General features: G+C 40.3%; 1 protein-coding gene across 2 annotated transcripts; it reads right to left on the bottom strand.

The window, feature by feature from the left end:
* Positions 1-452: 452 nt before the first annotated feature.
* Positions 453-9,999, bottom strand: eomesb (eomesodermin homolog b). 2 transcript variants are annotated; one of them, XM_067509398.1, is made up of 7 exons: positions 9,422-9,999; positions 3,319-3,988; positions 2,971-3,125; positions 2,698-2,819; positions 2,152-2,310; positions 1,949-2,010; positions 453-1,733 (listed from the first exon to the last, which is right to left on the bottom strand). In XM_067509398.1, exons 2-7 carry the CDS (start codon positions 3,840-3,842, stop codon positions 947-949), a joined length of 1,809 nt encoding a protein of 602 aa, XP_067365499.1. In that variant the 5' UTR covers positions 3,843-3,988; positions 9,422-9,999; the 3' UTR covers positions 453-946. The 2 variants fall into 2 exon arrangements, with proteins under 2 accessions (XP_067365499.1, XP_067365498.1); XM_067509397.1 differs by lacking the exon at positions 9,422-9,999 and adding an exon at positions 5,234-5,467.
* Positions 10,000-17,952: the final 7,953 nt, after the last annotated feature.

Here is a 17,952-nt window from a genome sequence, read left to right as displayed (position 1 = left end):
GGTCTAACAATGTTATTAAACTGCCGTCCGTAGTCTCCGTTAAATTCAACAGGCAACCGTAACTAACTGATTTGTAAAACCTACAAGTGGGTACAATCAAGCGCCCACTAGAGTGCGACAGAGTCCACAGAAACATTATGCATTTGGCATGATATAAAGTTGTGTTTTCATCCTTTGCACCGTCCCGTTTTGATATGCGTTTGCGTCGGTTGTGCATCCAGAAAAGAAGGAAAAATGAAAACTAAAGCAAAATTATCAGAATTTAAGTGGCTTGACCGTCCATCACTCCCATGTACATGCCGTGTTTTTATGTGTAATCGAGAAATTAAAACTATGTAAGCATCAAGATTAAAATTGTTTGTACAGACATTTTCTTTAAGTGGTGCTTTCATATACCTTTGACGTGTATATACAATAGAACTTGAAATAATTAATCAGACAAGCAATGAAACACATATGGCTTTTATTATCAAATATCTGAACACTGAAATGAAAGTATATACAACATATTCTCATATTTTAGGGTGTACAAATTCCATACGCCTTTTATAAATAATCTGTAAACACATATGTGTAAGGCAAGTACAATTATGTATGCAACAATAAAACATACATAAGACTGTTTTAGAAAAGAATGTGTAAATTTAAATACTTTGGCACTTTAAAAAATCCAAATGCAGTGTTACTTAAACTGGTGCTCACAAATATTTCTATCAACCAGGAAAACTGATAAGCTTATACCTTAATGTGACAATACGCCTCATGTCATTATTTTAATGTGTCCTTATTATTTCCTGGGCTACCACAACTAAGTAAAAAGAACATGTTTCAACGCCAAGACAAAATCTGTGCGTGTACATGACACAAAAACAAAATAATGCTTCTCATTCATTGTGGCAGATGAACTATCAAAACAACAAAATTTGGCCATACACTTTCAAAACATTCAAGGGTTTGTGTAAAAGGAATAGTAAGCTGCCAAGCTTTTGGACAAGGAGGCTTCTTTGCTATAGGAGCCACCATTGGTGACAGCAGTATCCAAGTCCTCACACTTGATATCAGCGGGTGAGTCTTCTGTGCTTGGACCATTAACAGACAAACGCCTTCGTTTGCAGGCTGTGGAATAAGAATCAGCCTTGTCAAGGGAAAGAGCTGATTGCTGTGTCTCTGTCCAGGAGGAGATCATGCCTCCACTGCCATTCACCTCTTCTTCTATTTGTGATTTAACCTTTTCTGAGCCTTCTGGGAAACCAGCACTTGGACTGGGTCTAGGAGACCAAGGTAGGCTAGAGTTGGCCTTTCTCTGGTATGGTCCTCTAGAGCCCCACCCTGCTGACATGGTAGTGAAAGCAGAGTCTGGGTAGTAGCTGAGAGCATGAGATGTTTGCATGGACAAGGATTTGATACCATAAGGAAGCAGGGAGCTCGAGTATTCACCATCATAAGGTGTCAGATCTAGCTTGTTGCTGGTGCTAGTGCTATTTCCCCCTTGTTGCATGGAGGCAACAAACCACCTCTGCGAAGCTCCATCTTCAATCTGAGGTGAGAGGAGGCTGTTAGTCTGTGGTACTGCTCTCTCGCTGTTGTAGAAGCGATTCTGGGGAAGGTTGTTGACAAACTGGTCTTGGAAGAGGGGCTGCATTGTGTAGCGGGCCCCGGGCACAATCTGGTGAGCACGTGGAGAGTCAGTCGGAGAAGGAGTGAGGCGATCATTCTCTGTAGCTGTGTACATCCTAAAAAAAACATGTTTTGGAGAAAGGTTAGTGTCTGGGCGAAACAAGTAGCCTGGTGGTGTGAACATGCGTTTGGAAATTGTTTATGAAACAACATGTTTGCATTTAAAAAGATAATGCAATAAAAATGCTTTAAAGTACTCTTGCATTGTGAAAATTTTGAATTTATACTTACAATTGATAAGCAATGCATGACAATTGAATAAAATACTCACGAGTCATAATTATCTCTGAATCCTTTGGCAAAGGGGTTGTGGTCTATTTTCAGCTGTGTGATCTAAAAGAAAGAAAAATTAGGAAATGGGTGTAAACACATGGTGGAGTTAAAGTAGTTTAAACAGAGAAACCTGCAGCTGATTAACAATGACATAGGCCTATGTATGTCTTATTTGGAAAAATTTATATTTTTCACGCTTACATCAGTGTTCTGGTAGGCCGTCACAGCTATAAACTGAGTCTCTGGAAAAGTGAAGCTCTGAGTCTTTAGGTCATTGTTCATGTCCTCCACCCCGTCCTCCGTCACCTCCACGATGTGAAGCCTTGGCTGGTACTTGTGCAGCGATTGCAGGACAATCATCTTAAAAGAAGAAAAAAAAAACATGGGAAAAAAATATAGCATTTTTTTTTTAAATTAAAAACTGTTTTATTGCACAATTTCGGATCATCAAAAGCATCACACGTGGGCGCTTCTTATAAAAGAGTGATAAGGTCTCACCAAAAAAAGACGAGAACATTTGCAAACAATTCCCAGTTTTAGGCTGAAAATAACAAAAATCTTTTCTATTTTACTATACGATAAAAGCTACTACAGGCCTATAAAAAACACACAACGTACTTACTAATTCTGAAAAAACCTTGAAGGTTAAGAAGTTTTGGAACTTTGCAGACTATTTAAAAATCACCTTAGCGTTTAAGGTATTCTCAAATTTAAAATTAATTTGTAATTCAGTTTAACTTCGAGTACCTGTGAAGTACTGTGACTTGTTCCTTTGTTGTTGGTGAGTTTCAATTTGCTGAAGGAGATTTCTTGTCTCATCCAGTGGGCGCCAGTGTTTGGAGACTCTGGATGGATATACACTTTGTTACCTGAAATAAATGAAACCATTTCCCACCTTTAAACTTCGGTAACAAGGCACAAAAACACCCTTTAAAACAAAAGTAAACAAAGTAAATCAGCCTATAGAATAATAATCTTATTGAAATCTTAAAACTGTTAAATATGGAACTCTTTCCGCACCTTGGCTGCTGTTGTCCGCTTTGCCACATGTGACCCACTTCCCACCCTGAAATCTCCAGTGGTTTGGATCCGCCAGCACCACCTCCACAAATACGTTGTAGTGCGTTGTCAGGTTGAGACCAGCTATGTTAAAACTGAGGAACGGGAACATCCGTCTGCAGACACAGATGAATTTCAATTCACCACACAGCACTGAAAACTACTTAGGAATTTTTTAATTATTTTTCATTTGACGCCAAAGAATCAATTAAATCCGACAGCGCTTTAAAATGAAAATAAGAAGGCCTCAGATGAGTATTAACGAGAAAGTTTAGTCTCAGCTATGGTAAATTGTTGCTGCCATCTCACCTGCCCTGTTTGGTGATGATCATCTCGGTTTGGTGCCGGTGGAACTTGAGCCACAGCGGCCGGTTGCAGAGGTAGACCTGGGCCCTCAAACCCGGGCCTGTGCTGGGTAGAGCCATGCTGCCGAGAGCCGACCCTGAGCCCGTATAGGGTGGATATATGCAGCCTGTGCTCTGTCCGAGCTGATACGCAGGACTGAAGTGGCTTCGGCCAGCTGTGGAAGGCGAAAACCCGGCGGGAGGCAACACGGAGCCCAGGTGGAGAGATGAGGGATACCTGCCTGCGCTGGACGGAGTGTAAACTGTCCCATTGGGGGTGTAAGGAATGAAGGAGCAGGGGTTGGCTGTTTCTGGGCTTTGCTTAGCAACTGTTGCAGGGATGTAGTAGCGGTCCGCACCCACCCCGTGCTCGGGGTACCTGCTGGCAGCAGACTGATCGTCACCATCAACAGCTGGAGACTTGCGCCTCTCATCCGCTGCTTCCTTCGTAGAAGAGAAAGCGCTGCTCTCCCCTTCACCGCCGAGCATGACTGCTCTTTTCGCTCAGTCCTGTCGCACGGTCTGACTGCTTTCTTTTATCCTAGTTGATACCAGTTTTTGCCAGGAGTTTTTTTAATGCCAGGTGTCTTCTGCCTAAAAGCGTCTTCTGACTGCAGTCGCTCAAGTCTAAATTCCTGAGACAGAAACAGATTATGGTTAATGACAACGCAGCTCACTTACATAGTCAATAAGTATAAGGCAATAAGTACGTACCTTAGCATAAAAAACACAATGAGTTGGATGTGGAAAGTAACGGTCATATAAAAATCGATAATCTACGTGGGCGTATATAGGTGTGGCTCACAAGATTTGAGCTGTTTAATTTCACTCTTCTTTTCAAAATCTGTGGCCTTACTGCAGATAGGAACGAGTGAGCTTTGTCACACAAGTTGCTCTGACGTTCATTTCTTCATTCATTTCTTCTCTGTTTTTAAAAATCAGAGATAATGAATCCGTTACAATCAGTGTATGGCACCATTTGCATTATTTCGCCAACTTAAGAAGGAAACGGGAAATGTGTGGCAGGCCATTAGTTCAGACAGAAGAAAGAGTTTGATGCTAATGAGTCTGTCACCAGCCAATAACTGGTGAACAATCGCGAATAACAAGGGGGAAACGGTGATTTTTTTATTTGGATAGTGATGAATGGGGACTTGCCTACAGGTAAGAGCCAGTTTCTTGTAAATCATATGACAAACTTGAAGTAAAGCACAGATTTTTTTTTTTGGTGGTGGGGAGTGGGGGGTAGATTTGTGTAGCACTCGATCTAAAGTGAAAGCTCGCCCACGATTCTTGAATTCTGTTCCATATTTTGATAAACTTTGCAAAAATAAAACGAAAGAATAAACCGCATTTTTTTCGGTTGTGTTTTTTTAATAATGATACAACCAGAAAATATAAAAATGTTATAAGGTTTAAAAGACGTTAATGTTTGTAAAAAAATATATATAGGTTATCTTTTGGGAAAAACAAACAACTTATAAATGTAGTGATTTTAATCCACTATTATTATTCAGAGTTACTCTTATGAATTTGCATTCATTCAGTTTTGATGTGGTTCTGTGTCCCAACGGGATACCCGGCGTGAAAGGGGGGAAAAGCCAATTATTTTTCCGTTTGAAAAAACCTGTGATGTTTCCTGAATCAGACAGGCCGAGGTGAAAAACAAACAAATCTAAACAGACCCAGTTGAAAAAATAAGAAGAGACACATAAAACGAGAAATAAAATGGCTCACTAAAAACCTTGAGGCTATTAAATCAATTGTTAGTTAGGTGGGGGACAACATGTTTTAACTAATGTTAAATCCAAATATTTTTGCATCGGACAGTCAATTAAAAAATATAACAAATTCAACATTTCAAAAGCACCCAAACTTACCAATCAGTTCGTCCTCTTGGCCCCGTTTGCCAAACAAACTAATGAGACAAAAAATGTTGTAAATACGAAAAAATGTCTCAGGCAACATCAACGCGCAAAACAACCTGCGAAGCAATGCCCACGCCAGTAGATGCCATCACCTTGTGTTTGGGGTCGAAGTGGGAGTGTGACATAAAGCCTGAGCCATGTGGAGGCGGACTAATCAGTGTCTGGACGCACCCCCGCTTCCCCCCCGCATTGTGGCATGACGCACAGATATAGCAGCCTATTATCACAGTCTCATCTGATCTCCAGGGGAGGGGCAGGGGATCCTCGGTATCGTAACCCAGGTGTATATCCAACTGTGAATTGTTTCTCGTCACAGGAACAACAGTCCCATTAAGACTTGACTTTAAGGGTCAAAAGTGCAGTCTAGTTTGTGGTGACCTTACTCTTTCATTTTCATTCCTCTGTAAAAGCTTTATGGGATATCTGAAAATAAAAAAAAAACTCACCTAAATACCTACAATCAATAACGTGAAATACTATGAAAGTAGAGCCCCCTCCACCCCCACCCCCCATCGTGAAACCATAGTAACATGGTGTACAAAATGTGGCAGACTGTGAAATAGTATCTTGGAAAAAAAATGCCTCCTTGGCAAAGACATAAAACTAACCACGATTTTTTAATTTCCATGTCAGTTTTGCCACAATAGCTGCACAAATAGAACCTGACGTGATTAAAACTCAGCTGGTGGTTAAAGACAAGCTCAGACAATCAATATGATACCATGGCACATGAGTGCTAATGGGCCCAAAGAGTGAGCAGCCTCTATAGAGGAGCAGCCAACGTATGAGAAGGAATGAAAAGAGGGCTGTATGTGCTATTTTTGCCATAATGAGGTGGAAGGGAGAAAACAATGTTGGATTTGTCTTTCTGTTTATCTACAGTGACTCTGAAACCGAGAAACCAAAAATTTTTATTTTAAATGCGATATGAAAACACCAACAACTTAACCTTAGAAGTCATATGCAAAGTGTTAATCTCGACTTTCCTTCGTGGTTCACCACAATACACAATGAGAGAGAACAATATCAGAGATGAATGCTGCCTATTAACTGCCCCATGAAGGTTGGTCTTCAAAGGTAAAATCGGTTCATGGATAATTTTATCTCTCTCCACTGCTTCAGTTCAAAGGAAACCACATTCAGACTTTAAATCATGCAGCATTGCTGAGTTGATGGCACACCTTTAAAGGCTCTGTTAAAGACCCACTGTCCTCTCAAGACCAGACGGTCTTCAGCTGCATCTGCAGTTTACATGATAAAGGCGGAGAGAGGATTAGTGAGGGAGGCCGCCACCTCTGAAATACACACTGCATATCAAACAAAACAAATCAACTTTTTGGGTAAACTGTTTGAACAGCAAACAGTCTAAAGCTAATACACTTCTGCTGGTGGCACTGATAAACTGATTGAGTCGTTTGAATGTTTCAGGAAGTCATAAATATAGAGTAAGTACTCACAGACCTTGTTGTGCAAAGTAGTTTCTGTGATTCTAAATTTACTTTGTAAATGTAAGTATTTTTCTCTGCCTGCCTGCCTGCTTGCTTTGTGCAGCTCAAACGACAAACTTGTTTGTGCTGTCATTTTCAGTTTATACAGTAAGGTAAATATTAGAAAATGCCAATTTCAATAAGAAGTTATATAGAATTTTAGTACAAGCACAAAATTCCCCTTTATTTTATGTCTGTAGTAAACTCCTTTTACAGTTTTTATTTTTTTTATTTTTTTTTATTTTGTCCTTTCGACTTATCCCGTGAGTTCAGGGTCGCCACAGCGGATCATTGTCCGCATGTTGATTTGGCACAGTTTTTATGCCGGATGACCTTCCTGACGCAACCCTCCCCAATTTCTACCGAGCTTGGACCAGCACTGCACAGCTGAGGATGGGAATGGGCTGTTAGGAGATCATTGTCTTGCCCAGAGACACTTCGACATATAGCCGGGACCGGGGATCGAACCACTGACCCAGTAAACTCCTTTTGCAGTCACCTACCAAATTTCTTTGTGCTCATTATTCTATATATTCTCAATTGAATGTTTTTGTCAAAACAAGAAACAGGAGCAGCATTACATATGCTTAAAAATATATGGTAAGAATCACATCTTAGCTTTTGCCTTGTTTAAATTCTGCCTCATTCTCTGATGATAAAAACACTGAATTCCTCGCTTAAATCAGCTCATTAACCAACTTCCTTCTTTCAATCACTTTAAAGCATAATGTTTGGTTGTTACTTGTTTAAAGGGAACTCTGTGTGAGTAGCCTCACTCTTCACGCTGGACAAGCAGCTTCCCCTAGCTGTGCTTGCTTTTTGACACGTCTAAAGGGCTTTTTCTGGTATCTTGCCATTCTACCATCCACTCCTCCCACAGAGCTCATGCCAGGCAGGAGGAAAAAGCTGGTGACCTGGCCATCCTCGCCCTGCCCTAGGCCACTGCCACCCTGCTGCCAGCAGAAGGTCTGTTGGTCCTTAGCCACGGCAGGAACTCTGCCCGCCACAGCTTGTGATGTCACAACAGACACGCTCTCAGAGGAGAATCCTGATTGGCTTAGAGGTTTTGACTTTCTCACTTCCTGGGAAATGCCTTCTCAACAACTTACAGACATACAAATGTAATTAATTATCACTTTACTTGAATGTGATCTCAGCTTCCTGTCCTCTTAGTTGATCAGCTGCTTGCACAGAGCCTGCAGGAAACCAGAAATATGTTCTCCCCTTATGTGATGTGATGTAATTTGCATACGAAGAGGATTATGGGAGTTATAAACAACTGACAGCCAGTACATGAAGATTTCATCTTTTATTTTCCTTTGCAAATTACTCACCAGTGCATAAAGCGCAGATTTTATTTTTGCAAAGTTTTTCTTGCCAGATCAAAGCTAAACTTTCCTGCTCGTGCAGATCGTACAGACTGGCTTACATTTTAAAAAATGTGATAGGCCACCTTGATAAATAGCTAATTTAACTAAAGCCACAAACTAATAGTCACCAATGAGAGTTTCCAGGGCTTTGAATGGCAGAAGGCGAAGGCCTCTCACCACCGTCTTGCCCATCCTGCCCCCTATGCTTACATTTATGGTTTGGTCCTACATCCTGTTAAGAGTAGCAGCATGAGCGGACCATCACATTTGGTGCTCAGCGTGGGGGCGGTTGGTGAGTTGTCATGTTCCAGCTATCCCATGGAGATACACTTCTGCCTCTCCGCGAAGATTTGGTGTTTTCTCATTTGCATCTGCTAATGAGATCCTGTTTGCATGACTTTATACTGGAAGGCTATCTCTCTGGATATCTTCTTACAGGGGGCAGATGCAGCTCTGTTTATTTAGTCCTTATCAAACAATTAGTCCCATTAAGATTAAGGGTGTCTTTTGCAGGGAAGGAAGCAGCATGGTAATGTGATGTTGCATACGCACCTCTTACATTACAGTAGACTGGTTTGAATAGTTGTAACTGCTTTAATAGAGGTACAATAAAAGCTCTTGTGCTGGCATTTAACAAAAGAAAATGAGAGATTTATGTGATCAGGTAGTAGTCCTAAGATTGTCTAGAAATTAAATTGTGTCAAAACCAAAAGGTCATGTTTTGTTTTTACCATCTTGTCAAGAGGGAGCATACCATTCCACTGATGATCAGTGTCTGTTCACCCCCGATCACAACTTCAAACAAGACATCCATTTTCCTAGAAACTTCCCCGAGCCAAGACCCATAAGATCCAAAATGACTTATCTTAGAGGAAGTTTTGGAAGTCACAGGCCAACATCGATTAAGGCCTGTTTCGAGCTTTTTCTTGTTATCACCCAATCTGTGCTGTTAAGAGTTTGTGCCCATCAATCTGCCAGTGTCACCAGCCTCCCTCCCCACAAAAAAGTTATAATTTGAGCTCAGGTCATAGCTATAAGCTATTAACAAATCCAAGTTGGTCCTCGGAGACAGTGATGCATTCAAGAACATGAACTGTGAATATACACTAATACACTAAAATATACACTAAAAAGCTTTGTGAGTTAGTGTGAAGCTACAAAAACAATTAGAAGAATCCAGACTGTAATGCACCCTCAGTTTTGTGTGTGTGTGGGTTAGTGCTTTTAATGATCAATGTGGCTTGAACATTTTCAAATATTTTCCCTGCTGCAGAGCAACTCACCGCATATACCGTGCTCACATCTCAAGGCTGCTTTATCTCCAGCGAAGTCTCTGACCTCGGAGCCAATCAAAAAACATTGCAGTTATTAGGACAAGCACATATATGATGATGATATGATGAATTTACCCGCACTAATACATTTAATGACAAGGAATTATTTAAGTCCAAGTATCTCAGTCACTGTACTGTAGCAATTCTCTCATTAAAATTCTGAATATGTCTGTCTCACACAGCACATATGGAGATGTAATAGATCTATACATTGCTTCGGCAGTAACAAAACATCAATATAATAAGCCAGCAATAGCAAAAGCAAAAAAAATATTTTCTCTGTTGTTCAGATGGTCCTTTTCTCCAGTGGGGTGGAAAGAATAGCTTCTGCATTATGTCCCCTCTCCAAGCAGGCAGGCAGGACCTTGAGTATCTTTTTCTCATATGGGGAATCTGCTGACTGTGGTATCACATTATGATTAACAATTTAACAACGATACCCTTCTTTGCCCATTGTTATTCCACAGACGACTGAGAGTAAGAGTGAAATGCCAGCGACGACACACAGGCTTCATTAGATTCATTGATTGATTTATTGTTTTCCGTGGTTGTAGTCACTTCCCCCTAGGTAATTTGTAAGCTCTTTATGGTTCAGAGGTATAAGCCTGAGAGTTAATTAATCTGCTTTGTTTAGAAGTTTTGGAAATAGCAATGCCCCTCTGAATTGGTAACGACAAGAACTGTCCCTGTAACTTGTTTACTGAGACAAAGATCAAAACTAAGCAGATAAACAGACACAATTATCTCTGGATGATTTCTAAATCTTGTGGATTTATCTTGATTTGTGTTTACTCTGTTAGATTTCCTCTCGTCTCATACTAATTTAGGACCTTTGATGATACACCATTTCAGAATTATGTTAAAATCTAAAGGGAACCAGAGGTTAAAGAGTCAGAATTTACCAATTAACATGAAATCCAGCAATACACTTTAATTCCAAATGAGTGTAAATTGCAAGTGACATACAGTCACGATTATAAGGCCAAAACCAAATCGCTGTAATATAATTAAGACCATTATTTACAGATTCATAACTCCTGAGCCTTTTTAAACTTCATGTTAGCCACTTTCATCAGCCCTTGTCATAAAAATGTAAAAAGCTCTGTATTAACTGACTCTGGCTTGTGTTATCATATCAAAGTCCGAATACAAAATGTTTTCTACTTTAAAAGAAATTAGGTGATGCCAGCCTTCAGGCATCCACCTACTAAATCTCTGACTGCCTGGCCTTTGCCGGTCGTAATTGAAGTCCCGGCTTCATTTAATTGGCCTTTCAATGGCATGTGAATGGCAACTGCTGTTTGAGGGTTAAGTGAATCTTAATCAGGGCTTTAATCCAGTCATTAACAGAGAAACATGAGGTGTTGAGAGCAGTGAGGAGAGGTTGATAATTAAGAGGCTGCTTCCTTACTCCCTGTGCTGTGTGCGTGTGAGCGCGCACATGCATATAAATGTGTGTACTTTTGCAGTGCTATATAGAAGAGAAACTGGTAAGACAGTGAAGTAAAAAAACGTACAAATAGTCAGACCAGATCGCTGACCTTACATAGAAACATTAACAGAAACACTCACTTTTCATATTTTTCTCTCCACTCTCATTTTTCTTATCTTTAAATTTCTGTGTGATTATTTATGGTAGAACAAAATGCTGGGGGCCAATAACGAAAAACACGCCCTGTACACTACTTTCAGAGCAAAATCCAAATTGCTACAGAAAACATTAAAAACATCTTACATAAATACACTTTTCCTGATAAAAATACATGTATACACCAGCATGATTGCTACTTGCTATTGTCTACCAAACACAACTCCTCTATACCAGCCCCATTCCTCCCTATTGCTCAGCTGTCACATTTTCACTGAGTTTTTTCTCACTGTATATTTTAGCACCTATCCCCTGTTTGAGGCCTGTGTTCTTCTGTACCCCCTTTCTTGTATCCATCTCACAACATGAACACACACACACACACACACACACACACACACACACACACATGCACACAGAGACTCCCGCATTGAATAAACAAGATTATATTGATTAAACATACTGCTTATATGTGTCTGATTTGCATCATTTTCTGCAAAGTGTATTTTTCACCATTTGCAGCGTAATTTATTATAGTCTTATACACACCTACTGATCCTATAAAAGCGCTGTCAATTGCTAGAAAACCTTCACCTTGTCAAAGAGGATCATCAGCCCCATAAAAAAATCCATTTGTATTCTGCTGGTGGCATAGAGGCTGAGCAAATTAGGCTACAAGTGAGGATGTACATTTAATGTGTCATAGTTCTGCCTCTGGTTTGGGTTCATTATGTGTGTTTATTTTAGGCTTTTTTGCTCTCTGCACTCTGTTTTCCGTTGCACACACATACACTCTCCCACCTGTCCCTACTCTTAATTGCTGTGTCACTCCTGGCCTCCACACACACATGCTTTCCATCAATAGTTGGTCCCCTTGGTATAAATATCTCCTAGTTCCCCTTCTGCTCCAGCATTCAAACATTTCCTTGCTTTCTAGTGGTGTTTGGAGTTCTTGGCAGGTTTATGGCCTTTGCTTGTATTTGTTACTCCCATGGACAACATCAAATTGGAATCAGATCTAAGCCGGCAAATACTACAAAATACCCCAGAGTCCACAAGTACATGTTGTCATTCAGAATATATTTCTGGCATGTACAGATTGATGTGTGAAAGCCCTCTGTATTATTTTAAGGCGTGAAAGACCTAATGACAAGATGAATACTGCCAGCCAAACTTGACCTCTCTCAAACCTTCACCACACACGAGTCTCCCTGTGAAAGTGTGAAAACATTTACAGGCCATTTACACACGAGATGACACTTCCTCCTAGGTCAGTGGGTGTCTGTGACACACACACACAGTTCAGCTCTACAGGCAAGTAACATCTCTCTGGTGATGAAAGAGGGAACAGGAAACACCCTTCTTGCCCTGGAGATTGATTCATTAAATGAAATATGAAAAAAAAAGAAAGCGAAGTGAAGAGATTTCAGACAATGAATGTAAATCAGATTAAGATGTGTCTTTAGCATGACTATACTGAAGCATACTCAATGTAAGGCACAGACATAAATATAATGGCAGACTAACTGACGGAACAGTGCTTTTGTGCATTTGTAAGTCATAAATGTTATTTTACCTGAGCACACACAAGCACACACACACACACGCTGATGCACATACGTCGTTACTTTTGAGATGTTACAAAAACTTCTCTTTTATCCATTAAAAACTATCGATCTTGTGCTTTGCCTTCTCTACTTGATGGGTTTTTTTCTGTCATAATGGAAAGTCTCCCCAGCCATTTCTTCAGCCTATTCTTCATTTGGAGTAATTATAGATGGAGAGGTAAAAGATGTTTTTTCCCCTTTCTTTTCTTTTCTCCTTCCTACCTATCTTCCTCTCCCCTGTGTGCATTCAGAGGAGCTCTCACTGCTGCATTCTTATTAGGGACATGTCTGAAAGGCTCTCCGCAGCATGTGGTGTCCTCTGACCATCCGCTATGGCTGCTTTTTGTTGGCATTAACAAGCCAAGCAACCAAGGATAGCTTTTCAACAGGTACAAACTTTTCCTTTTAGATAATTAACCGCATTCAGACACTCAGCGCAGTGTAGGCAATGTGGGTACAGAAGCCTAGAGAGGATCATATTCTAGAAAAAAGGCCAGGGAGAGGGGGGAGACATGGAGAAAAAAATTTGATCAAAAGACAAGATGTTCTCTTTGGTGTTGTTTAGTGCTGCTGGATTCTATACCAAACTTCTATTCAAATGGTGTGGTCTTCATTTCTGTCCTTCTTGACGTTCTCAGCTCTATCAGCTTCATCTTTTCATCAGGATGGACTGTGTAATAAAGGGAAACTCTGGTTATTGTCAAATGGTCAAAGGTTTGCTGCATTAATGAATGGAGGAAACACAGGAAGGGCTGAATACTCTGCTTCGTTCCTGTTTGCCTCGCTGCAAAAGCCCCAGGATGCCTCCTGAAGAAGGCCTCCTCCATCCATTGCCGTCTCATCTCTTGTTAAAGGGGGGCACAAAGCAAAGGCAGAGGGGAAAAGTAATTTTCTTCTCCTGACTATCCATTCTTTCAGTGGGTTTCTTCCACTTTTTCCTGTGAACTTTCATAAAGCTTATAATTATCTTGCCGAGAGCTCCTCAAGTGAGAACGAATGGGGTCTTTGTACCCTTCTCTCTTCAGTCCTCTCCTGTTTCTGGAAAGAAGGGAGTCTTATTAACATTTGGTCTTACCCTTCTACAGATGCAGTGTGAAGGCCATCTGTGACTCTTAAGAAAACCCTTTCAGCAAAATTTGCAAACATATTTTCAGAATCACAGCTGAACATGTCAGAACAGAAGGGTATTGCAGAAACTGAAGGCGGATATCAAACCTTTATCATTATACTTACCACATACCGTATACTCATTTGTGAATTAACCATATGAATTTACATATTGACACAACAATTTCTATGTATATATATCATCAACAATTAAGGCAACCTGATTGACCAGTCATGCCAGTGGCTGCATATTTATTGACCTGGCCGTGGAGATCACTGGTTTGGGGTCAATCTCTTCCCCTTTACTATTCATCAAACCCCCTTCCTACTCATACCCAGCCCTCCCTGGATCCCTCTGACCTCCATCTCTAACTCTTCTGGCTGATTACTCCTAATGTAATTTTAATTAAAAACTGTGGTGTCAAAGGGTTTAGCCTGCCTGAGAAGCGGGTGCAGATTGCGGCACAGTGGCAGACCCCTTCACTTGCATGAGAGGAAATACATCCTGACATTGCTCGGGTGGTGCCAGCACCACCAGAGCCAGGTTAAGCAAAAAGGCATGTTGGCCAATTTAAATATCACAGCGTAACTTTATATTACAAAGGTGATGGATCCTTGCAGAAATATATGGGTGATTATTGTTGTTGCCGAATTTGAGTTGTTTGTCATTCAAATTTATACATATTGTAAGTGAATTATAGAGGACGTGCAAAATACATTTTTACACACAGGTGTTCTTGTTGCTGGGCTGGACTACTCCTGCTCGCCTTTACCATCAGTCACTCTGAATATCTTAATCACAGATGACTAGGATTACTTCAGTAAAATATTTACAAGTTCATGTCTAACAATCATCAACAAAAGGCAACAAAGTGGTAGGATTGAGCCGCCAAACTGCAGGTTATTCTTATATTAAGATCCACTTAACAGCTGACATTGAGAACAATGACAAGTTTCACTAAGATGACCTGTGGAAGGTGCCCCACAGCAGGACTCCGCAGCAGAGGTCTGCCTGTAGGTTTGTAATCCCTTCACCCGAACCGTTGGATTATATGCTCTCCATCGACCCTGAAGAGGCTCCCCGTGGCTCAGGCTTAAACATTTTTATCTCCACATCCCATCTGCCGGCCGATTGACATCTTGGAAGTCACAGACACGGAGAAATGGGAAGTGAGGCAGCAGAGAAAAAAAGAAATCAAAATACACCTCCTTCTCCTTGTGGGTGTAAATAGTAAATGGCCACTTATATAGCGCATTGCAATGTTGCCTCTCACCAACACACCGATGGCGGTGGCTGCCATGAAAGGTGCTCACCCAACCAACCGGGAGCAACTTGCAGTGTCTTGCCCAAGGAAACTTGGACACATAGCCAGGAGAGACCAGAAATTGAACCACTGATCCTTACCTACTGAGCTACAATATGCAGTGTATAAAAACAAACAGTCTGGCTAATGATCAAAAAAATTACTCTAAGGATCAGTTCTACTTTTAATTGGTGCAAGTTAGAATTTCTACTAAAACTAGTTAAAGTTCCATCATTAACAATGCATTTGACTGGATTCTGCATCACAGTACTTTTATAATCAAGAGTCAGACATCACACATCAATCATCAGTTTTTTGGAGGCTAATAAATAACTAAATATGTGTGAGTGTCACTGACCCTTTAACATTCTCTGACAGGGGCCTTGTTTTGTGGCTGTCTGTGGACAGTTGGAGGAGTTGGTGGTTGGCCCTAATCAGTGAGGCATGTTGTAAGAGGGTTTAACTTTGCTAACCTCCTTCTGCCAGGTTCACAGGGTCCTGCTGCTTGGGTAATATTGGATCAGTGTTGGGAGCCCATGTCTCTGCCATATCAGCCAGCATGCTACCTGGGGTAGTGAGCAGTTTTAATCACAGAGCCAAATGGACTGAGCTTAGTTACTGTATTATGTTCCATGCTCTTGAAATTAACCAAATATAAAATGTATGATTTATTCTCTACCTTGTTCTCTATCTTTCCACAGACATGTTAAGTAATTGTGTGTTTAAATTCTTACTTTTGTGAATAACTAAAAGGCAGGAACATGGTCTCCAAGCGAGGTTTCTAAATTATTAACTAAACATCAACAAATGTATAATAATTACTTTCCAGGCTAGACTCTGTTTAAACGTTTGAAGTTGACAATTTTTTTTGCAAATGATTTTAACAATGCAGAGCAGTGAGACCAACCAACCAATCATGTTCAAATGTTTAAAAGCGTTTTACCACTGGCTGCAGGGCAAAGGGGAAATGTGAATTAACTGCTGACAAGAAGATGTACCCTTGGGATAATTACCCTCTTTTATTTTTTGTGTATTTAGTTCCTTTTGATTTAAAAAAAGCAATGTAATGGAACAGGGGTATTTGTTACTAGACTCAAGAGTGAGCGTGTGAGCAGTGTTTAGTGGTTAGGTAACGCTAATTAAATAATTGCAGCTTTCATAATTATGTATATATTTGCATTAGTGAGGAACTGGGTGAGCACAGAGAGTATTTGTCTGTAGTAAAGTTTGGAAGAAAAAGTCTTCCAAAAAAAAAAAAAAAGAGCTAGAGAGCCATTCAGAAAAATAATTTTAATATAAAATGATATAAATAGTTAAAATGCAGAATTATACTCATTTTATATTTGAAGTACTAATTATATCAGTTTAAGTCCAGTGTTGTCAAGCATTCAACGGAAATTAAAATATCGTTTTTCTCCGATCTGGTTCAATAGTTGTGCAATCATTCGAATGAGCCCCAATTGGCCATGTTTTGGAAATTTGGCTCATGCTGCAGTTTGGAGAGATATGCTGATATACAAATCTGCAGATGCCCACCTGGTGTCAGGAGGGCTAGAAACAGAAGGCCAGTGTTTGGAGATATGTGTTTGTCCATATGCCTATAACTCTAATTAAAGAAAAAAAAAGCATATGCACTGCAGGTGCTGGTCGTTTAAAAGGCTCTTTTTTTCATCCTTTCTCTCTTTTTTTTACTTCTATAAAGAGTTGTTTTTTTCCTGGCCTTTGATTTGTAGATGAAAAAATGTACTCCTCCTCACAGGGAAGTGGCAGCTTTAGTGTCGTAAGGTCAGAGAGCCGTGAGAACTTCAGGCAGACAGGCAACATATTCACTATATCCCCTCTGCTGATGGTGTGTGTGGGTGAGTGTGAAGTGTGAAGGCGCAGTAGGTGTGTGTGGTTTGGATGTGGAGGTGAGTATCTTACACCTGTTTCTTATTGTAGGCTATAGTATAACTGTGTGCGTGTCTTTTTCTTCAAGGTGTATGTGGGCCTGTGATGGTGTACCTGTCCCTTTGAATAAACAGGTGGGGCCGCTTTGCATGGGATCTAGACAGCCAGACTGCCACACAGCTTACTGTGGTCATGCTTACTGTGCTCAACATGCAGTCTGTGGTGCAGGCACACATACATTGTGGTTGGATTTTGATGTTCTTTGAGGAGCTTCATTTTCCCATCAGTTTGTCCACAAAAGAGATTTATATATTATTCTTTTATTTTGGATCATTTTTCCCATTAAAGCATACAACAGATCATGTCGAGTTCAAGCCACTAACTTTCAGGCGTTAATTTGGATACTATCTGTGTAGATTCTAAAAAGTTTACATCGTTGCAGTTTTTATACTTTTATTGGTAGCGTACTTCAAATCAGAGCCTATAACTCCTAAAATTGTGTATTGTCAGAACAGGCAAACCAGACAAATGTTTGGGCCACCCCAAAAAGATTTGGGAAAGGGGGCCCCGAGGCCCACATTTTGGCACATTTTACTTTAATAAATATAATCTCCCTTAAATTTCCCATAAAAATACCATTCAGTACACCTCTGCTACAACCCGCAGTGGAGGGACCCTTATATTTACTGGGGGGCTTTTAAGGACTTGGGTCTGGAAAAACACTGCAAATATTTGGGGTATTTAGGGAAAGGAGTGCCCAACATTTTGCAATTGATTAAAATACAATAAATCTTTTCAGAGGCAAAATATTTTTTCTGTCACAAGGAAAAGCACATGTTTTACTAACATTAACCGTGAATCTGTTCTGTTTAACTGTCCCAGTTTGACACTGAGTCAGCATGCACAATTTTAGGTCTGAAAAGTAACGTAAAATAGTAGCCTTGAAAGCACTAGAAATGAATAGAATAAAATTAAAGCATAATG

The sequence above is a fragment of the Channa argus genome, chromosome 7 (assembly GCF_033026475.1).
Source record: "Channa argus isolate prfri chromosome 7, Channa argus male v1.0, whole genome shotgun sequence".
In the NCBI taxonomy this organism is placed as follows: domain Eukaryota; kingdom Metazoa; phylum Chordata; class Actinopteri; order Anabantiformes; family Channidae; genus Channa; species Channa argus.
The sequence above is the reverse complement of the archived record's forward strand: the minus strand, read 5'-3'. Positions and strand labels throughout refer to the sequence as shown.